This window comes from Falco biarmicus, chromosome 4 (assembly GCF_023638135.1).
Source record: "Falco biarmicus isolate bFalBia1 chromosome 4, bFalBia1.pri, whole genome shotgun sequence".
In the NCBI taxonomy this organism is placed as follows: domain Eukaryota; kingdom Metazoa; phylum Chordata; class Aves; order Falconiformes; family Falconidae; genus Falco; species Falco biarmicus.
The window spans coordinates 101,834,846-101,858,270 of NC_079291.1; the positions used below are offsets into that span (position 1 = coordinate 101,834,846).

A 23,425-nucleotide genomic window follows, 5' to 3' on the forward strand; every position below is an offset into this window, starting at 1 on the left:
TTCCTTTTTTTTTTCTCTACAGTCTTCTCTTAGTATGGTTTAGTTTGGTGGTGTTGGGAATAGGCGTACAAAGATTCGTCTGAAGCTAAGTACTATTTATGCCTTTCACATAGGGCACCAGGCTTTGTAGAAAAGGTGAAAAACATAGTTTTGTTTCCACTTAAGCATTGCATCCAAGATGCAGGACAAAAAGCTAACATTTTCAGTATCATCCTGTGAGTAAATGACTCTGTGATTAAAATTACTAAGTTAAACTTCTCTAGACTGTTTAGAGTAGTCTAACCTAAATGATGTTCTCTAAGACATGTCACGTACTGAGGATAAAGCCCAGATCTGCTGAATCCAATCCTTTGATTTGGGATTCTCTTCATCAGTGCTTGTGTATTTTGGTTTCTTTCAGGAGTTAGAAGATAAATGGGGTTGGCCAGGATTAGAAGATGGGCTACTAAGGGATGTGCAGTGGTTGGAGATAGATTTGAGAACAGTTCCAGCTGCATAAGACAGATAGTAATGGCTTGAATGCTGAGAATCGTACAGTAGCATTTGACATGAACCTTTATAATAGCTGCAGAACTGGTACTAAGAAAAGGGAGAGAGAAGAAGAAATTATACTGAGAGTCCGGATCTATTCTAGCAATGTTGTTCTGTACGCATTCACAGTATAATCTATTGTATATTGATAAAAACATAAATGATCTCTGGGACAGAGCATTCCTGTGCAGCGTTCACTTCTTGGATCTGAATTTTGAGGTTTCAGCCCTTCAAAAATGTTATGTTAAGGACTCTTGTCCAAGTACTTAATATTTATTTAGGAGATAAATATTTTTTTATTGCTACAAATATTATTACAGTATTAAAAGCTATCTAATGTGGGGACTTCAAGCAGGATGGTTACCTAGCCAAACATCAGCATTAGTATGAATGCAACAGGTGGCAACATAAACTTATCAGACAAAACACTTGGTTATGTGAAACTGGGGGTGGATGGGGAATATTTATTAAAGGATGGTTTGCAGAACTGAAAGAAAAGCTAAAATGAAGCCTCATAAAACTGGTTTAGTCTGATCAAGCTAAACCTAGACTTGATCTTTAAAAGCTAATTTCATTCCTCTCTTCTTGAGAACTCCTTGAAATAAGTAATGGAACAGCAAGCTCATTAAGGTCAAGCTTTTATAGCATCTGGGAAGAGCTAAATAAATCTTAAGTGGTGGCCAGTGTTGCACTTTTCCTCTGATAATCCCAACAGGTGGAACCCCACGTTTCAGTGACTGTAATACCAGACATATCTATGAACATTCAAATCTTTGCAAGAAAGCTTTGAGGACTTTATTTTAATCTATGAACGTCAGACTAGGAGATGGTAGATTTTTGTATTGCTAATGATTTTGCAATGATAGTTTAAAAGATTTTGTTGCGCTTGGTGTTGTACAAATACGTTATAAGGAAAGATATTTTTTTTTTGTTCTAAAAATTCTATGGTTGAATTCAGCCAAGTTAAAGTGTATTAGATTATTTTCATAGAAGAGGTGGGAAAACAGTCACACAGGTGCATGGATTGGTATTGTAGTGCTATGCTTTTGGTGGTGCAGGTGCTTAGGGGGAGTAAGCTATTCCATGGGTGCGGGTATAATGGGGTTGATTTTCAAATGGAATGTAAGTATTGCAGCACAGATGATGCAAATATCAACATAATTGTGACCATGACAATCTTGCAGTCTCATAAACAGAAGTAGAGTAAGTGAAGAGGCTCAAACCTGTGGTAATTTTAAATGATGGGGTATGTTATCAGGCTGTTCGCTTTCTTCTTTTGAATTGTGGACTCTGCTAGAAGGTCAGTCATCTTACAAGAAAGCAGGCTGGGATATGTGGCTTTGTGCTTGTGGTGCACTCATGTGCAACTAATTGCTGCTTTTCTTCTTTTTCATCAATAGGTGACAAAGAAAGTCAAGTCCATGCAGATGTTCCATACTCCTGTGACTTATGCTATGCAGGGTGACAGAGTAGGTATCTGTGTGACACAGTTTGATCCCAAACTGCTAGAACGAGGCCTAATTTGCACGCCAGAATCACTTCACACTATCCATGCTGCAATAATTTCCCTGAAGAAAATCCAGTATTTTCGAGGAGCTCTTCAAACCAAGGCCAAGTTCCATATCACAGTTGGTCATGAAACTGTTATGGGAAGAGTGATGTTTTTCAGTCCAGCTCCTGCTGACTTCAACAAAGAAATTCAAGAAAAAGTTTTTGATTTTGAAAAGGATTATCTTTATCAAGAGGAATATTTGTCCAAGGACTCAAATTCTTCAGAGGAAAACAAAGAAAACGATCAGTCAGAAGTTCAGCTCCCAAGACAACAGTGGGCTTTACTGGAGTTTGAAAAACCAGTCACTTGTCCTAAACTGTGCCTTGTGATCGGCTCCAAGCTGGATACAGATATTCATGCAAATACCTGCAGGCTGGCATTCCATGGGGTGCTGCTCCAAGGCATGGAAGACAAGAACTACATGGAGACTTTCCTTCCGAAGCTGAAAGTGTACAAACTGAAGCACAAAGAAGGACAAGTGGAAAGGGTAAGCTGACTCTAATGCTGTACGTGGGAAGGGGAAGTACTTGCCCTTGTGTAAGTACATATATTGGTGGGCTACAGAATGTTCACTGTTACGTTCCAGAGTCTTTATGTGCTTTTTTAAATGTTTGTATACCTAGTGTATTACATTTTGCCCGCTTGCAGGCGGTCAGAAATTGCTGCTTAAGTGACTAGTTTGTTCAGTTCAATGAAGTGTTGAGTAATTTGATGCTGCTTTTTCACTGATTCTTTTGCTGCCTGGCCACACTGTTCTTCCTGCAAACTTGCTTTGCTTGTGTACTTTCCTAAGTGGCTCATCACTTTGCTTCACAGTTGACAAAACTTCCAGCTTACCATTGACATATTTTACACAGTTATTCTGCAGTCTATTCAAGATGTATAGACAGTGTAAACCAAATAGAAAGTAGCATTAGATTAAATAATACCAAAATGCCATTAATTCTTGTATGCATTTTCACATTTTGTTAAATAAGAACCTTGGTTAGTAACATTTAATTTAGTAGGCAAAAAGATGCGATAACATGTTGGGGATCCAGCTTGTGACATGGAGGACTGGAGTGTTGATGAATGCACGCTGTGTGTTGCACAGGTGTTAATCTGCTGTAGTGTATATACTTGACCCACCTCATTGTGGCAGAAAAGCCTTCTTGGAAGAGTTAGCATCTACAGGAAAAATTAATTGGGACTATTTACTGTCCCTTCATTGTGGATAGAAACACTGTCTATAGTGGTTGGTATTATTACATTGCTGTCCTAATTATGATCAAGCTTTTATAGCATCTGGGAAGAGCCAAATAAATTACATTAAATTACATTGCTTACCCCTAAATAAACAGTGTTTATGTAAAACTTTAGCAAATGCTTACTTGATGTATTAGTGTGGTAGGTATTTTATTAACTTTTGGGTAGATGACTATTAATTTTTATTTTCCTAATCCAAAACCTGATTGTTTTAACAAAATATTTAGCATTTGCTGTTCTTTTCAAAATTCTATAAAGCTGTGTTGAGTTCTGCATAACATCTCTCTGTACTTTACTATAGACAAGTAAACACTTAGCATACCTTATCATGTTTGCAATTTATAATGTAGACTTCTTGAATACTTTTTTGTTTGCTTGCTTTACTAATTTAATAGAAAAAAAATAAACAAAGATCCCTGTCAGGCCATGATTTTCAATTAGTGAGGATCTTTTCTAAGTACCTCGCTACCTTAATTGATCAAGCAGGCAATTGGTATTTCCTTCTTTTCTCTGAAGTTTCTATATTGCTGTTCTAGCTTTGGGGGGGGAAAAAAAAAGTTTCTCTTTTGAATTTCCCCTGCTGACTTTGGAGGCTATTCTTTTTAAAGGAACTGCAGACCTGTAGTGTTGTATTGGGTTTTTGGATGCTGATTTTGTCACTAGGAAGGTAGGTAGGTAGGAAAAAGGAGGGTATCTGTAGCTTTCCAGAAGCTTTGTTTCCATTAATATGGGTTATATGGAACACCCAAAATCAGCAGTCACTCTTCAGAATTTTGGTAGCAGGTGTGTGGTTTCCTTTGTTTGAAATGGCCGGCTGCCTTCCTCTTTGGCTGATGGTTATGTTGAACGACGGGTCCAAAGTATTCTGTTGTGTAAGCTGCAAAGAAGCTCTAGACCAAATGTGTGTGTCTGGATAACAATTCTTGTGATGCTCTAGAGCCGTCTGAACTCATGGAACGTTTGCCTTTACTTTTGCTAAAAGTTTACTTGTTTGTGCGTGGCCCATGTTTCTAATAGGCAGTGAGACCTGGCTTTCCGACTCCCTTTTGTTTCCCTGTGGCTGTAGGAATAGGAATGAGAACAGAAGTCTGTGTGGCCCATGCAGACAGATGCTGCTTGTGTTTTGTTTAACTAAAATAAACCAGTCTCAGATTCTTTCTTTATTTTTGCTTCCAATACATGGCAGTAGTCTATGGGAGTTGAAAACTTGCAGAGTACCTACTGTGTGAGCTGCCTGACTTGGCTAACAGAGCTTGCCATTAGTCTCGGGTTTGCATTTTTAGTTGTTTTTATTTAGTGTTATTTGCAAATCCTTTGCCAGTTTATGTATTCTGCTATTAATTTTACTGCATACATAATGGAATAACATTAATCGAATTACACATATTTTATTTTCTGGTCCAGAAAATAACCCAATGAATGTAGGTTATTTAGTATTTGACCAACAGAGTAATTTATTAGGCTGATATATTAGTGAGCTGTTTTGATGGCTTCCTGTGCCTTTTAAAGTATAGAGCTGGTGGGTGTAGGGGGGGTGTGGAAGGTATTTTTGATCTGTCTTTGTCTGTCACATAGTGTGCCCTATATATGGGCCTTGATCACTGTTTGTACAAACACTAATTGGCCCTGTAAATGAACCGTTGCCATTGAATAGTGAGGCTGCGGATTAGGTTTGCTCTCTGATTTTGCCGCCTGTGGTACGGTAGATACTCGGGGTTAGCATTTTCCCTGGTGTGTGCCAGAAGGCTTGTGGAGCAAACGTCCTAAGAAACACTTGTGGTATAAAGTCACAGGGGCGTTCAGGGACTTGGGAGAGTTGGTGGGAAGAGGGTTGTGCCAGTTATAAAGGGCCGGCTGGAGAAGTACTTAGAGCACTCGTTGAGGTAGCTACTGGTAAGTCTGTGCTTTTGCAGAGACGAGAGCAGTGGGAACAATTGGGTGGTACAGTGACTTATTTTAGTACACAAAGTCGCTAGCTAATAGAAAATCCGAATCGGCTGGTCCCACCCTGCTGCTGATAGATGGCTGGAGATTAGGATCGCTGAATTTAGGGTGTCTATTCTTGGCACCGATACAGGAAAGTTTCTTTCTCTGTTGAGCAAGGAAGCTCTCCCCTCCTCACCTTCCCTGGGGAGGCGTAAAAAATAATAATTAAAAAATACACGTTACCTTCATGAGAAGTGAACTTTTCCTCCAAAGAATACTGCTGGGGAAAATTGGCTTCATAGCTTCCTGAAAAGCTGGGAGAGAGGGAGGCAGGGGCACATAACATTCGCCTTGCCGGGTTCAGCACAGGGTGGAAACATGCTTCCATAACTGAGTCGTAGTGGAATTCAGTAGTGCCCGTTTGTAAATCGTTGCTGCTAATCTGATGTGGGCTCTCCCAAGCCCCCCTGCTTGCTGCTAGAATTAAAATAAATTCCCTGCAGTTTAACTACTAGTTTACCCCAGAGAAATCAGGCATTTATGGTTTGGCTTTTTGTTCCTATTCTGATTAATTTCAGAGCTCTGATGGAATAGTAAGAATTGTAAATTCATTAAGTTTCAGCATCACAGTACTTTTGTGCCCCTTGTGCATGGCACCCTCCTGGATTTTAAGGTTTATTTTTTTAATAAAAGTAGTACAGTTGTTCTCAAAGACTTTTTTGGCTTTTTAAGAGCAAATGTGACATTTTTGCTGTTTCACATAGAAATGAAATTCATGAACTGGGTAAACACTGTATTTTAAAAAGGTAAACAATTGGATTTAAGCTTGAAAACAGTCTTGAATTAGTACATTTTAGTGAAAACGCACACCTAAGCTTCCTGGTTTTTCTTATCTGCTCAAATGATGGTAAATGTTCTATAAAAATTCGAGTACCCTTGCACTTCTTTTTGTACTGCTTGCTGTTTCCTTTTGACATCTTACCTCTTTCATGTTAAAACTGAACGGAGCACTGGGAGAGAAAGACTCAAAGCCTGACTACTGTTCTTCACCGGAATTTTTGAATTTACCTGTCTGCAGCATATCCTTGAGCTCCCCCCCCCCCTTCCCCCCCAGCTTGCTTATTTATCTGCTGATTTTTCTTTTAATTGCTTTTTTTAGATCTGTGTTACTGCAGTATCTGTAAAATTTGGCCTTAAAACATTTATTATCTGCCTTTTTGGTTAAGTTTGTGTTTTCTGAGAGCTGCATAGTGCAGGAAACATTGCTTCTAACCAGGCTGGGATTGCATCTTGCATATGAAAAAGTTGCACGACTCAAACTGCAGTTAACGATTTTTATCTGATGTTTTTAACTGTTGTAGAGGTGTGTGAATGCTTTTCTTTAGCTTTAGACCAGTTTTTTGGGGGGTAGAGTAAGTCTTTAGCAGTTAGTTTTAAGGAAAACAACTCTGCCGTTCTCTCGGAACTAAGCGGGCACTGACAAAGGTTTGTATTTGCTTAACTTGATGATTTTTAAATTACGTGAAATACTAGTCCAGTTTTCTCTTGCAGAGAGGACTTGAGAGAAGGGACAAGTTCATTGGAAGGAAGTTAGCATCCTTCTGGCATGGTTATGTTGAGGCAGAGACTGTTGCCTTCTGGACACTTCATTTTTGCAAAACCTTGGCTGCCTGACAAATGTACTGTTGATAGGAAAAAGGGCTTAGGCTGGCAACAAGTGGCTTGTACTGATAAAAGGGTAAAAGCATGGCTGAGAGTGCTATTGTGAACACCAGTGTTGCTTTAAGGAGTGCGATGTGGGAATCTCCGTGAAAAAAGGGCAAATGAGATGCTGTGAAGCAAGGTTGTCCCTCTGAGTGGGCATGCGGTGGGGTGTGCATGCTGAACTGTAGCTGGTCAGCAGTCCCTGGAGTTAGAGATGAGCAAATTACGAAGATAAACAGCAACTGTTGTCCTTGGTCTTGTGTTTCTGGAGACAGGCTGCTCACCAGTCAGCTCTTCACAGTTCTGTGCGCAAAAAGACTTGATTAATCCAAACACCACCTCTGAAATACCTTCCTTGGAGTTTTACCTCGGCACAGCATTGCACGTTAATTCTAGTCTGACTCATGAAGCGGTTACTCAGTTCCTGGGATAAATCCGTTATATTTGTCACGTTATTTGCTCTTTGGGTTCCATGGACATACAGGTTGAGTGCAGAGTTTCAACTGAAAGGTGAACTGTAGGAGTGCATCATGTTTTCCTGCATGACTCAGATATTCTGCCTGTTTTGAAAGTGTTTGCACAAGCAGGATTTATCTTAGGATGGTTGCCACAGGGTCTTATTGTCAAGGATGCTCGTAAATCAGTAGCTCTATGGCAGAAACAAAAGGAGAAGGAAAACTCTCTGCCTTGCCTGAATAGCACAGGCTGCACCTTCTGCACTTTCAAACTTGTGTGGTGAAAAATATATGCATGTTTCAGCTGCAATTGTTTCCCATTTTAAGCATAGCAGGGTGTTTTTCCTATGAGAATGGGCTTGTCCTTCCTAAAGATGCTTTTGCTGTGTTCTTCTGACATTAAGAATTAATTCTCTCTATGTATTTCAGTTTTTTATGTCTTTTTCTCATTTTTTGCCTTGCTCTTAGGCTCTACTTACTTGATGGTAATCACGTTGCACTTGTTTCTTCAGCAGTTTCCTTTCATGTGTCACAGCCATGGGATGTCCTAGTTTTATATATAGTCGCTCTGTTTCCAAGTTTTGTGGGTTGCTGGATAGTGAGTTTTCTTATTGAACTTGTTCCCATGGGGACTGAGGCTATCATGTAGCTAGCATGCTTAGTTTCTGGAGGATGGAAGAATCACTTACTGCTTAATAAAACATGTTACTAATTGTTTGAATATTGGTGTGATCTAAGTGTCCCCAAGGAGAAAAGTATTGTTGTAGAAGGAAGATGTGAAAGCAGGAGAAAAAGCTTATCTTTCAGCATCTTTTGAAAGTGTTGGGTTTTTTCTCTTCTTACGGTAGGGATAACAAGAGTTGTGTCAGAGCAAGTATGTAATCTGAGTCAAATGGCAGGTCTTTGTCACCACTGCTTTCTGGTCTTTCAGAAGAAGGGTGAGATACAAGATAAGAAGGTGGAGATCAGGACTAGTAAGCAACTGCAGGAAGTTTGAGAAAACTGTATTTAAACTTGTTGATGACCCAGACTATCCTTTAGAGAGCTAGGCATTTTGAAAAGCAGTGGTTGTGAAAATGGCAAATTTTTTTAGCAGTTATCAGCCATATTTTGTCTTAATTCCTTATGGCTTTTTATGAGTAAAAACACCAACGTTTCGTTTACAGAGTACACGCCAAGTTTACGGTAGCTCAGCCACACGCTTAACCAGACTGAAGGAGGAGGGTATGAAGAAGGAAAAATGAACTCAACCATGAGTGAATAGGAACATCCATCCATGTGGTTTACTTAGAGGATGAGACCAGACTTCTGGGGAGGTTGTCTTTCCTAGGGGAGGTGGGAAGTTAGTACAGGAGTGCCAGGGTATTCCTGTCTGGAAAGATTCCTGAATAGTGGATCGTGTGTGAGCAACACTGGCACATTTTTCCTTTCCAGATATCTTACCAGTAATACCGGAATTTGTTTCAGAGAGTTGTGGCTGTGCACTGTATTTAACATATTTGCCACAGAAGTACCATTCCTTGAATTTTGCTTTGTTGCATGGTTGCAGTACTGCTGGGAATAAAGAGGAGTAAATTTTACCTGCTCAGAGCTAGTTAGATTCTTCCATCTAACTTATTTCTAGATAAAGGATATTTCATTGGCTTACTAGGGCTAACTAACATTTCATCTGCTGTTTTCTTATAGTGGCACTGTAGTGCCAGCAGGGTAGCAAGTAAGACACAGTGTCAGCCAGGCAATGATGCTTTCTGGGTGACTGATACGGTGTGCAGACTAATATGGGCACAAAGTGAGTAACAAGGCCAAACTGTATAGTGCAAACTGATAGAGTGCTGCCTGCAGGCACAGGCAGTGACCTGGGCTGTCTGCAGAACCTTCTGTGACTCTAGCTGGGAGAAGTGGTGGATGTCACTCCATCTACTGTAAACATGCAGACGCCACAATTAATATTTTTCCTGCTTTGAAGTCTGAACATGAGTTTGTTTGGTTCTGCTTGGCTGCTGATGGTATGCTAAATACAGTAATAATACGGAGATGAAGGCAATCAGGTGAATAAAAGTGCACAGCTCATTCACTAGTTAAAATGCACTGTAAAATAGGAATATAAAAGATGCATTTATTTATTGGGTCTTGTTTAGTTTTTTAGTAAAAGGGTTTGAGAAGCTTAGTGGGGGACAGGGAAGGGAGGGCTATATGCTCATTAGGCATAAATGCCATTTCTGCTCAACAGTGCTGAGAGAAGAATGGTGATGTTTACTGACTGACACAACATATGGATTAGCACGCTAGAATAAATTTGTCATAAAAGTGTACCAGCTAAGTCACAGAATCTGCTTGCTTACTCATATGAAAAGACTGGTATTTTGCTCACTCACCAACAAAAGAATGGCTTGCTTCATGTGACTGAGTAGTAGAATTTTGCAAGGTTTGTGTAACACCTATGGTTATTATTTACATTATTAAATTTAAAATGCAGACATGCTTTTGGGTCATGCAAGTGTATGGACAGCTGGTCTTGATTTTTCTGAGGTTGTGTAAGAGTCACCTGTGGGGGAATCGGTTTGTCAGCAAGGCAACCAATACACCATTTTATTTATTGGATACAAAAATAAATTAAGAATGTTACTTAGGTTGCAAAATCAAGCACTTGAAAGTTAGGAAATACCAGATTTACAGTTGCCTATGCAACATTAATTCTGTTCCCCTGTGCCTCTACCCTGTGCACTTAATAAGACAGGGCTCCTGTGAAATTTTTTTGGATGTGGTCATGTAAAAGCTATATCATGGGGCATATCAAAGAGGGACAGGAATAATGTTGTATGGACATCTGGCATTTCTTAACTTCTTAAGTGCCCAATTCTGCAACTTGAATAACTTACGTTATATATAAATGTAATTTCCTAGGCATTTTTAAAGTAAAAAGGTAAAGTAAAACTAAACCTGCGTATTATTGAACTGTAACTATCCCTCTACTGTACACCTTTGCTAGGGTTTGAGTTACAATATTCAGCAGCGTAGCACAGAGTTGTACTGCTTGCTGCCACAAACCTTGTTAACCAAATGGCTGAAGGAAACTTATCCACGAGAGGTGGTGGGCTCTTGGGCTTTGGGCAGAGGATCCACACACTGGAGTTGGAGATCATTAGGGGATGGACAGACCTGGGGTGTTTGTGTGTCCAAGTGGCGTCTTTAGAAGGGGATGCGAGTCAATGTCCAGAGTTAGCTCTCCACTCCCCTGGCATTAGTAGCTTCAGGTAGCCCTTTGCAGGCCTGTCCTTGTTGCCTGCCTAATTTCCAGTGAGGATTTTGTAAGCCGCTGTTCTGTGTTCCTCTCTGCCCTCCCCAAGCAATTTGTGGGCAGTTTCCTCTAGAAACTAATTAACTTATTGTCACTATACTGCTACCTGCCAGATCTACGCACTGTTTCAAATGAAACTAGCCAGGTCTCGCTGGTGTCTCCTTTTGGATGTTTAAAATCTCACAACCTGAGATAGCCACAGTTAAAATACTTTAAAATAGTTGGAGACAGTGCCTAAGTGCTCTTAAGGGATGGAGATACCACCAGAGTCCTTCTGGCTGCTCAGGACTGCAGCCTGGGAGGAACCTTCTCCAGCTTGGCAATCTTCTCTGCATCCTTCTTGCAATGCCAGGTCATGACTTCTGCACCTACAGATCTTTTACTCTGCAGAACAGCCTCTTTCTTGGTTTGTGCTTGGATAGTAAGCATTACAGGGTTTGTAATCATTATAGCATTATCAGCCAGCCCTGGCTGGTCTGGAGATGGAGGTCCTGAGCAGTCTAGTGTGTAGTAACAGTCTGTAGCCGCCTCTTTTCCCACTGTTGCATTTTCTGAATAAAGAGAACACAGCATAATTAGTGTAAAGATGAATAAAATCATGATATCAACCATTTTGTTCTCACTTGGTGGGACGAATGTGTTCTTAACTAGGCTGTGTCAGGAATTCAGTGCCTGTGGTTTTTTTGGGGGGTTCAGCCCTTCCGAACTTTAAATAGAGATGAAAGAAGATTGCACTATAAAGGTGCATAATGAAGTTAGTGCCCTGTTTGTACTCTGTGTGTGCCTGGAGAATGCTAATTGGTATGTATAGAGCTTTTAAAATCTAAACTGGTCTGGTTATGCAGTTCTTATTGTCCGACTCTTCCTTTTCCACTACTGTTCTGGTTTTAACCAGTCTATAGTGAAGGCAGAATGCTCAACAAAGAGAAGGGCGTTCATGGCTACTTGTTTGATATTCTTAAATCCAGTTGTCCCCTTACTGAGAAAGGAAGGGCAGAGAAAGGAAGAAGCTTCTTGGATACAAGAAACAGGTTGGGGAGAGTTGGGGCAAACATCTGAAAACTAAAGTTAGCGGATACACAGAGATGTCTGGTGGCTTCTTGCTCTATTTAAAACAGCAATAACGAGACATGGAGTACTGAAGGAGATGGATTTCTCATCTCTGTTCCTTCCTTCTGGATGGATGTTCCGAGGCAGAAGTTTAGTTTGATCACTTGGAGGATGGTGAGAAAGAAGGTCTTTAGAGCCCAGCACACAACCAAAAGCTTCTAGTGCTGGAGGGAATTACAGAAAGAAAAACCTTTAATGCTTTTATGCTGATGTAAGCTATCGAGGAAATGGTGTGGCTGACCAAATCATTCTTCCTTCGTACCAAGTTGTTCACCTTGCCGTCAGTAACAACTATAAGCTAGAACAGTCTGGAGAATCAAAAAAGCTGCAAACCCAATTGTCAGTGAAATCCCCTCGCTTACTTTCTCCTTCACCCTTTTTGTGCTCTCATGTACTGTCCTTTTCTCAATGCATGAAGCCATTAAAGCTTTAAAAAAGAACAGGAATTTGCAGCCTCCAGAATATTCACATTTCTGACACAGAAATGGAAGGTGCTTGAAACTGTTTTCTAGAAGTAAATGAGCTGTCACTGGTCATGATGAAGATGTCTCCAGTGTACTTTTTCTAAAGTACAAAAAAGTAATGAAAATACTTTGTATTTTCAGTGTTGATTACAGGTTCTTTTTGTTCTTTTTAATCTCCTGTTTTCTGCTCTGGTTTCAGTGGGCCATTTATCAGTTTGCGGAGAGTAATGCTCAGACCTGGTTTTATGCTTTAAAAAAAAATGTTTTATTTCTATTTAAAACAGTATAATTTTAGATTAAATCTGGATAAGTTATTCTTTCAGTGTCTCTTTCCAGTGTTTAATAGTCAGAGCTCTTACTTTCTCTGTCTCAAAACTTTTATTTCCCGTCTCATTCTGGCACCACTTTGTTTGCTCCTGTATGTTTCTGTTCTGCTAGGCTATCCCCCTCCTTATTTTTTTTCCTACAGATATATTAAAACACAGAGTTACTTGCTCTCGAAATGTGTGTGATTGATTGATTGAGAGGGTGTTCAGATGACAGTAATTTCTGAGTTATCTTAAAAATGAGGGTGGCTTAACAGGCTGGACAGTATAGCTTGGTACCCCTGCTCAATGGGAAATCACAGAGATATTTTTCCTTGGAATTATACTATGGTTTACAGTGAATGCCAACACATGTAACACAAACTGGTTTTGCAAACAATATACGGTAGTGTAAGTACTGCTTAGATAGGTGGTGCGAGGTCGTTAGTTTGTTCTGTGAATTTCTTGGTATTAGCAGAAGTGTTACATGCTGGAGATGCACATACTTCACCTATGGTTATAAAGTGCTGTTTGCTTTTTTCCTGCAAACACAAAAGCCAAGTGGGAAGGGATATTTCATAAACTCAGTGCTATTGTGTCCTCTGGTCTAAGCCGTAAAACAAGAGTAACAGAGACATTCCCTTTGAACTTGAAATCCCTTTCTAAGCTGCTGATCTAACCCAAGTGAGAGGGGGAGACTATACCAGCCAGAAAATTTTTCTCTTCTGGGTATTTTTCCCTCCCCGCCCTTTTTTTTTTAAAGTCCTTAAGTGAGTTTGATGCTGCACCTCTGCCCATAAATTTAAAAAAATATTATCGTAATGTAGGTCAGTGAACTGAAACGCCACTGTACACCATGGGGGATTAAAGTCAGAGAGGCAGCCCTCTCCCACTCCTACTAGGTCATATGACAATATAAACAAGAAATGCAAGGAGCCTTCAGCTTTTTCTTGCCCTAATCCTTTGTTTATGCAGCACTTAAACTGACTTTTGGGGTCGTCTCTGTCTGGCATTAAAGCCCTAAAGCTTTTTGAAGTTTCCCTGAAGTTAATAAAATTAGTCTGCCCTCATTGCTAGGCCCCTTGCTGCTGCTTCAGAGCAGACTGCGTATCCCTTACTGTCTTTGCGGCATTTGGCTTTTTAAGTTAATAATATTTTATAACAAAAAAAAAAAGCGCTTGAGAGAAAAGCAGAAAGATCTCCCAAAAGACTTTTCAGCTAATAGGCAAAGTGATTGCCATTGTAGATGTTCTGAGAACTCAAAGGGGATTAACTCAAAATCCAGCGATTGGAGGTAAATTGCTGGTAAAGTAATTGGAAGTGTTGAGTTTCAGTTGGAGAGAACAACATGCATTTCTATGCCTTTTTACAAAGCAAGACTAAACCAAAAATTTAATTTTTCTTTTATTTTTCTAACATGGTTTTAAAGTTGAGAAAATGAGGTTTCCTTCGTAGCAATTTTCTCTCCTTCACCCTTTTATTTTACTGCAAAGACTGATCAGTTCTCTTAGTTCTTGTTACATCAGGCATTCGCTTGTTACTTGGTCGTCTTCAGGGTTGAATTGATGATAGGCTAACTGGGGGGGATGGAGGACACAGGATGGGATGTATAGTATTTAGTGTATGATACTGAGACTTTGGTTCATAAAAGTTTTATTCATAACAGCCATTCAGGGAAGTCATTGATCACTTATTATCTCAGCACCGTTAAAGCAGTTGTTTTTCTAATGGCCTATAGAGACGCCCAAGGAATAATGGTGATAGGGACAGAACACACTGATCAACTATAGGAGGGATTCTTATAACAAGTTGTCCTTTAGAGTGAAAGGAAGAGTGCAGCTGGAGCCCTCTGTTACTTTCCTAAGTTGTGTAGAAGAGCAAGACCCTAAAAAGCACATTTACTTAGAAAAGATGAGGGATTTTAAAATCAAAAGGTATTGAGTATGGCATACCTAAATACTAATAGTTTTTGTTGCTCTTAGAATCATCCATTTGTAGGTTGTTGTTACCGGTTTACTTGAAGGTACGTGCTTGTAACACTTGTTCATAAAAATCATTCTGTGTTTTTTCTGACAGTCTTCTGGGGAGGCTCTAAACTGAACCCTGCTAGCCTAGTATGATTACTCACCCTGTAATTCCATTTTTAATTAAGTTAAAGATAACTTTGAAGTGCTCTTGGAAAAATAAAATATGTTTGTGTTGTCTTTAAAGTTGTCTTCCTGTGCTATTTTGGGGGGATAACTACAAAAATAACAGATATATGGAAGATCCTCACTGGAGTCTAAGATACCATCTGTATTTCAAACACAGGAGTAAGAAGCATGTAGCCAGCGGTGGAGGAGAGGGGTGTTTGGTTTTGACATTCTTGTTTTAGGAATAAAAGATTTATAGGAAGAAGTAATATTTTCATTTCACCAGCTAATGCAACTGTAAAAATGAAGAAGGTTTTGAGAATGAACAGATTCTTTTTCTGCTGGTCTTCTATTTCAGACCTGAGGAACGGCAAGTGTGCCTGAAAGCTTATCTTCCCCTCTCTACCACCACCCATTATCAGTGGCTCTAGTAAAAGACATTATTCAGTTTGAAATTCAAGCTAGAGGTTACCAAGCAGTGATACCACCGTTAGTAGTTCACAAGCTATTTTGAGGCAGGGCTTGGTGAGGGGGTGGGAGAGGACAGACACACCAAAAAAAACCCCAGAACTCTGACCTTTTGGGAAAAGATGCCTGATGTTCAGGCAGCAAATGTTGTTGGGACATCAGAATACTTCTGCCTACAGCCTCGACTCTGCACCCAGCCGGGAGTGGAGCTGCCTGTGCTGTTGTCATCTCCCTGTGAAAGAAGGAAGAAGGGCTGTAGAAGGGTGAGATGCTGCCGGTGCTCTCTAATACCGCACAGCACTTTCAAGGCAGTTTATAGCTGAGCAAGTAAACCCCATTCAAAATAAAACAAAATTTAAATTTGTGGTGCTGGGTTTACTGCCATACTGAGATTGGCATTAAAATAGAGGCATGCGTGTGTAACAACATACCAAACAAAATGCTGGGGATTTGAGTCTGTGTATGCAATAGTGTTTATGGAGGAGGCTTCAGGGAAGGAGGATAGCTTAATAGAACAGAAATACTTTGAGTTATCATTTAAACTGAATAAAGGGGCATATTCAAAATTGGTTGTAAGTCTTTACCACTCTAAGTCACTTTGGTCTTTGAAACCCTTAGGTTTACTTAAAAATTGCTTCTAAGATACCAAGAGCAGCCACAACTTTTGGCACACACACCCCCACCCTTTAAAAAATTTAAGTAATATCCCTTATTTCTTCTGATAAATAAATGTTCTTGCTGTGGCTGCAAAGTAGAGTAACTCCAGGTGTTAGGTATATGAGGATATTCACACCTACAGGATTAGGCTCGCTTGACTGCACCTTATACTTTGTAATGCCTAAGGGAGGGTTGTTTATCTTGCCTTACCTGCTAACCTTGCTGCCTCTTGTTCCTGATAGCATAATTAAGAATTCAACTTGGGATGGTTCTTCCCACTGGGTTACAAACCTTGAAATTAAAATTGGATACAATGGTCATAAGGCTTTTAGTTTAACAAATCAATGTGTATGTGAAGGTAAGTATTTAAAAGGTTCTATTTAGAAATTCTGAGCAATTCTGTCATTTCTTTGGAAGTGTAGCTGTTGGAGTGCAGGTCTGGGGCTAAGAGACAGAATGTGATAATGTACTTAGCTGTAGGATAAGTAAAGGACTAAACTTTGCGAGCATAGGTACTTAAGTGACTTTCATGGAAAGGCTTTAAAGCAGAAACCAGATTTTAATTAACTGATCTTTACAGCATGTTCTAATGCAGGTTATGTTCTTCCTGTCTTATAAGAAAGGAGGTGAAAGCAGAAGTATGTTAATTCACAAAGTCTTCTATGGCTTTAGACACAAATTGTCTTAAACTCAGCAGTTTAGATGAGTTATGTAGAGTTTTGTTCATTTGGGGGTAAATGCTTTTCCAAGGACAGGGTGATAGGTCACCAAACTTTGTGTATCTCATAGGTACAATTTTTCTTGTCACTTTAGATTGTAGACTTATGAAGCCCTATTTCTTTTGCAGGTGATGGATGATTACAGTGTGATTGGTCGTTCGTTGTTTAAAAAGGAAACCAACATCCAGATTTTTGTGGGTCTAAAAGTCAAACTATCTACAGGAGAAGATGGAATAATAGATGGTGGTTTTGGACAAAGTGGCAAATTTAAAATCAGAATTCCAGGTAGGTGCATATCAGCTAACAAATACGAACCAATGTCAACTGTAGAGAATCCTTCCATACTGCCAGTCTGAATGTTACCAGTAGTCTCCTGAAGTTTTGAAATCTGCTCATAACCAGTTGGACCACTGGTTATTTGGTGGATTGTACCTCTTCTAATTAAATGATGGTGGCTTACATTGTGATACTGAATGACCTGAAGCCACATCTCCTGTGTCAATAAACTCAGGTCTCAAAAGGATTTCTTGTTAAGTGTCAGTAATGTATGAATCGTGCTCTGCTCAGAAAGATTTGTGGAAATCTCTCTTTTCTTAATATACATATGATTTGCACCAGAGCCCTTCTGAACAAATAAAGGAAAGAAAATCTGCAATCATTTTTACCTGTAGCTACTTATTAAATTTAGTATAGTGGATGCAAGTTCCTTAAATTGGCTCTGTTCTACATGTTATTACCTAGCTTGCCTTCAAGCAAAAACTGCTTGATAAATGAGTTTTTTTGAGATCTTGAGGGTTTTTTATTGCTTGTGTCTCCTGGTTTTATGATACTATATATTACTGTATATTTCATCCTTAGTGAATTACAGCAAGGATTTATGCCTCCTTAGGTTAGAGCATGGGGAATGATGGGTGCTAGAATTTATAAGTGTCACTGCTGGGTTTTTTTCCTCCTCCTTTTAAGATAGGAAAGTTGTTCTTAGCCCTTTCAAAAGGCAATAATAGATCCTGCATTTAACTCAGATTTTGGGATAAGATTTTAGTGATACTAGGAGTACTTTTGTATTTCTGTAGTGTCTTCAGCCCATTTGTCATGAGTTAATCCTCCGCCCTTTTTAGGGAGATGAGTGAGATTACTTCTGTTGTACAAGTGAAGAAAGCATGATGTTCTATGACAGCAAACAATCACATAGTGACTGATCTACAGAGAAAACTGAAGTTTGAGTTCTTGCTGAGGATGGACTGTTTTCCATTTAACTTAAGGCTTGATGCAACTGCACTAATTTTGACCCTCAGCAAATTTCCTTTCTTCTTCCTGTCACAAGATAAGAATTCCTGACTAGACAAAAAACCTTCTGTATTCTGTCCTAGCAGTAATTCCAGTTTTGTCACCAAATGCTAGATTTTGCAGATAGGTCTGAGAGCAACACAGGGCATACATGGAGAAAGAAGTCGCACCAGATAAATGTATGTTTTGCATTTTCTAGTATAAAAAAGAATTTGTGTTCACTGAGATAGGTACTTTTAGGTAAGTGGTGAAATGATGTGTAAATAACCTTAGTGCTGAGAAGAGTTTAAGTTGAAAATCAAGGTAACTTGCTTAAAAATGTAGTGTTAGTAGCTTTTCTCTCCCAGAGGCAAAAATGTGAAAGAACAACAGGAGGATGGCATCTACATTTCCATTCCTACGTTTTGGGTGGAGGGAATGATTCTTCATTGGACAGGGAAAAGCCTGATAAGGAGTCTTTTTTTACCATTGTGGATGCAGGCAGGAGCTATAATTGCAAAGCAACAGTCACATTAAGAAAATCATACACAGATTCAGAAATTTGCTTTTTGCTCTGTATATGGAGTTAGCGGGAAGAAATGATACCTTTCACCAAGGTGTTCATTTCTAATCTTGGTTACACTCTTCTGATGTTTAACAGCAGACCATGGAACAGAGGGCCCTTTATAGTTTGTTCTTTCAATGAGAAGAATACGTAGCAGAATACTAGAATGTAATATCTCTAAGGCAGGCAGAATAATACAACTCAGTTTGCTTTGCTTTAGACTGGGTCAAACTCGGGTACCCTTGTTGTCTCGAAAGAGGAGGCAATAAGCTAAACTAGCTCAAGATAAGTGTCAAACTGTGTAGCTAGCAGGGGAATGAACCTCAGAATTTGGAAGGACCTAAAATGCTGCATCTCCGAGAGTTGCAGAGATTTGTGTGTAGGGGGAGGGCTATTGCTGTGATGCTGTTTAAGTCAACTGCAGTTCACATTCCTTTGTTGGATCAGTGTTGCTTTTTTAATGTGTCTGCATCCTGTTTGTGGGGTTTTGCTTTTTTTTTAAAAAAAAAAAAGATACAACCAATCATACTATTTTCTCCCTTCCCCCCATTCTTCAGCCTTTCCTCCTCTCATATAGTCTCTCTTACAAATTTCTTTTGTGAAGAGCTCTTTTTAATTTTTCTGAAGTTATTTCCCTACGATTCCTTCACAAATCTAGCAGGGAGTGGGAGGAAAGGGAAGGAAACATACAAGTTGAAAGCTGCCTTGGACTGCCCCAGCCTGGCAGTCAGTCTGTCCTCTGGTATCTAAAACCAACCTTAACCTCTGGAATTGAACAGCTTGTTTGGATAGTTAACCTGATGGTAGCTGGGGCTGGTTTTTGAAAGAAACCTCTATGCAGCAATAAAAACCAGGTAGATGTATCAGAGGCTTGTATCCTGACCACTTCAAGTGATAGCAGACCATGGCACGGTGCAGAGTGTTACATGGTCCCGCTGGTGCCAGCAGCTTCCAGCACCGTGCAAGCAAGTGTTGGGCTCCCCAAGTGTTGTTCCGTAGTCGCTTGGAAATGGCTTGTGTTTGCCTATAGATCACAGCCAGGGAACATTGTCTTACGTTGTCTGTGGGCTGAAACTTGGCAAACCTCACAACTGGGAATGGTAGAACGTGGATCTGTTTCTTATTCTGGCACTGCTTGTGTGCAGCACTAAGTCAGATACTTCTCTGCTCTTCTGCTCTGTGAAATGAGGATAATTACTATCCATTCTGGAAAAAAATAATATCTCTGATTTAGATTTATTCCAGGCTTGGAGCATTAATATTTCTTGAAAAGGCTTAATTATCTTTCTTTAGAGTACAAAAAACACATCTAGAGTACAGCATGTGATTGGAAGTTACTCAGTCACTGAAAGATGTCAGCAGTTTGGAAGAAATTCAGGGAAGAGCAGCAAGAATGCTGGAGAGGCTGAAGGGATTGATTTATGAGGGAAAGAAGATGAAAAGAAATGCATGAAACTTGGCTAAATGATGTCTGAGTGGGAGATATGATTATCTGCAAGTATTTGAAGAACATAATGGAGAAGAATCCCTTAGGGTGGTCCAAGGAGGTAGAAATAAAGCTAATAACATGAAATAAAGCAAAGCGTACGTTGGCTATTGAGAGATGTTATTTAGCAGAGGTTTCTTGCGCTGCCAGATCATCTTTGCAGAGGAAGATGATGTAGATCCATTTTGAGAATACTCATGTTTAGTTTGCCTGGATGTTTGCTAGTGCCTGTCAGGGTAAAACAGGCAGGCAGCAGGGTGATGGAAATAGAACGACAATATATTTTTCATCTCATTTCTCATTTTGTGTCAGGCAGGCTTTTATTGCTTCAATGACAAAGTATCGCCTACTTTCTAGACTGTTTGCAGCAGCATCTACTTTAAAAAAATGTCTTCACTGGCAGATCTGCTATTATGTAGGCCTGGGTTGTGGAGCTATTTGTGTTTTAACTGAGAAAAAAGTTTCAAGGCATGTTAATTGACGGGATGATGTTTCCAGACTGGTCGTATGATCAAATACATAAAAAGGAGGACATAATGTCTAAACTCACAAGAGAGTTTTGCTTAGTTTAACAGGCTGCTTAAAAAACAAACAGGATTTGAAAGGCGATTTAAACTACACTGCTTTGTAAGTTATGCTAGTGTGTGTGTCTGAGGGAGAGAGCTACTGATGAAGTGCTTCTTGCTGAGGTGGGTGATGTGTGGCAGCTGTTTTAGTTGTAAATGGGAACACTGCATTGTATAGTTAAAGGTGAGTGAGTGAAAAGTATTGTTCACCTTTGAAATGATGAACAAGTTTGGGGAGGCAGGAACTCTTATGTTTAAGTGTCTTATTCTAAAGAAGACAAGAGCTAACAATGATAGTCTTTGGAGTTGCACCTAGGAATGTCATGCCAGTTGATAAGAAATTCAGAGGCAAGTTCAGTGAATAGTTTGAATAACTTAGTGCTAATTGTGGATTTTGTTTAACTGTCTCTCACCCAAGAATTGACCTTGTAAAACTCTGCCTGGTTTGCAAAATCATGTTCTGTTGATGTGTCTCATGACATCTTTTAAAAGATTGACTCTAGATATGCTCATTTCATTGGTTTTGACATGTTGCATTTATCTTGTGCTTGATTATTGTAAAATGTAGTAACTTTTAAAATCTAATTGGAGCATATGTGATCTCTCAGGCATAGTTCACTTTCTGTCGCTTTACTGTCTTGTTGCTAGTGAAGTGTTCATCCTTTCTGAGGCACTGTGGTGTGTTTGACTGCAATTCTTTTCTTCTTCTTCTGACTCAGTCCAGCAGAAATTGCTGTGTGTGAATGAAAAGCTAGCTTATTTCTTAATGTGAAAGCTGTGCATATCTAAACACTCATAACAGCTGAACTCATTTCTGAATTGAGCAAACTTAAATGTAATAAAAGGCATGCTTTCCATAAGAAGAGATATAAGTTAGAATATTAGAATACAAGCTTCTTTTTACTTTGCTGTTCTTTTTACCTGTGCAGGATAGCGGTGGTTTTAAGCTTCTTGCAACAGGTGAAGGCAAACTTATTTCTGACCTTGTCTTTTGCTGCCAGTAACTTTTTGCCTTGCATTTATAAAGGTTTATTGCGTATGAGAGCAAGTCTGTTTTCACTGTTTCCACTGCTTGTCGTGGTAGAGGGGTTGAATAAAAAAAACCTCTGTTCTGAAGAATAGCACAGATAACGGTCCCTAATTCAGGGAATGCCTCTGGGATCCTACAGTGTTGGTGTAAGATGACATAAGGTGGTAAGAATTAACCGATGTGCCTTATTCTTGAGAATCCCTCCTGTTCTTATGTCTGAAATTAAGGGTGGAAATACTGAATATGTTTTTCCCTTAGTGTATTGTGGAGATGGTGTGTCTTTGGTGGTTTTATATTTTGCCATATACTTTTTTTATTGGATGGGATCCCACGCTGGCTTGCACAGTGGTTAATGGCATAGTGGGAAAGCTTTGATGTTAAGAGCTGTAGGTGGATAGCACTGCTCTGCATAATTTCAATTCCAGTTAAAAATTACGGGTTTAAAAGTAGGATTCAAATCAGTTTATTTTTTAGCACTCTAAGGATGTTGAATCAAGGTTAAATAGTATGAGGGAAATGAGTTTTGCAAAGATGGAAAAATGCAACAGTAAAATTATGTGTGTACCACGTTGTTTTCTGTAACTTCCCTCTTCAGAAATACCTTAATTGTGTTATTTTCTAATTTTTTTTTATTATTGTTATTATTCAAAAGGTGTCACTTCTTTCGGGTAGCTCTCAACACACCAGCGTAGCTGGTATTTGTGGAATATTAGTTACAGCGTTTTTTAAACAACTGTAGGAGACAAGCTTTAAATAGTTGATATTAGATAAATGTCGTACTCCCAGCTTTGTAATTTGGAGGGCGGTCCTTACTGACATCAGGAATGGGGCAGGGTAAACCTTTTCATTGCACTGAGAATAATTAAACGTCCTGTCACTAAGCAGTGTACTTTTTTTTTGTGGGAGATCTTGACATTTGGAATTCTCGCTTGTGTTGTGTTAAAATAGGATAATCTTCTTCTCTTAGGCCAAATGAAATTTAGGCACATTTAATGTCCATGTTTGCCCAGCCTGGCTCCTCTTTTAATAAAAGAGAATAAAAAATTGTTGGCTCCAAGGGTCTGGTGGGTTGCCATCCCTGTCAATATCAGGTGAGGCTGAGCAGGATTTCAGTCAAGAGGAAAAACAAAAGCCCAAGGGCGAAGAAATCTGTGTAGCTGTGTTTTATTTAAAAGCTGGAGATTAGCTCTGCTTGTTCTTTCACAGTCTCTCTTTCCCTACCCTCTAAAACAAACAAAACCTAAAACCCTTAAGGGGCACTTCAAGCATAAATCTCCTTCTCTCCTTTTTGTGAAAGCTGCCAATGTAGTATGGACAGAGGCTGGGAGAGGATTGTTGCCAGGGAAGCATCACTTCCCTGTACGATCCCCTCTTGAGCGGATTAAACTCTAGTGATGTGAAAGTCCTGGTGACCACATAGGAACCAGGAGTTTGTACTGCATTTATACAAAAAGGTTGGCCTGATGGAATCAAGTGGTGACATCCTGTAAGCCCATATTGACCTTTGGAGCTGAATATCCAGATTTATTGACCTTAGAGTGTTCTTTTTGTGGAATCGAAGTCAAGATTTGTGTGTGTTACTTCTGAATGAAAACAGAAGTCAAGGAAGTGTTAACTTATTAACTGGCTGTCAGCCTCATTCACGTTAGTATCAGTAGATCCTGGTCTTGCCTGTAATGACAGAATTGCAGGACTAAGTCTCTAAACTCAGAGCTTTGAAGGGTGATGTGTTGGTTGTAAGATTGGTTTCAGAGGCAGACGGTCATTGCATGCTAGAGTAGATGCTGTGCCCAGGAGAGGTTAAGATGACTCTTTGAATTTCAAGTTGCTGTTAGAGTGTTGGTTCAGCAGGTTGCTGTTCTGGGATCAAGCAGACAAGGATTATGGAATTAGCAGGCATCAGGAGATGTAGCAGTGTTTGAGTGCTTCTGTGGAAGAAAAAGGTC

The 23,425-nt window shown here is 39.6% G+C and overlaps 1 protein-coding gene across 3 annotated transcripts in view; it reads left to right on the forward strand.

Annotated features, from left to right (window-relative positions):
- Positions 1-23,425, forward strand: part of EEFSEC (eukaryotic elongation factor, selenocysteine-tRNA specific) — a 128,766-nt gene that overhangs the window by 70,430 nt on the left and 34,911 nt on the right. For 2 of the 3 annotated variants that reach the window (XM_056336806.1, XM_056336807.1), the window contains exons 5-6: positions 1,932-2,570; positions 16,695-16,851. In XM_056336806.1, the coding sequence (XP_056192781.1) occupies positions 1,932-2,570; positions 16,695-16,851 (796 nt within the window). The remainder of the gene's footprint in view (positions 1-1,931; positions 2,571-16,694; positions 16,852-23,425) is intronic. The other variant, XM_056336808.1, reaches the window with a different exon arrangement.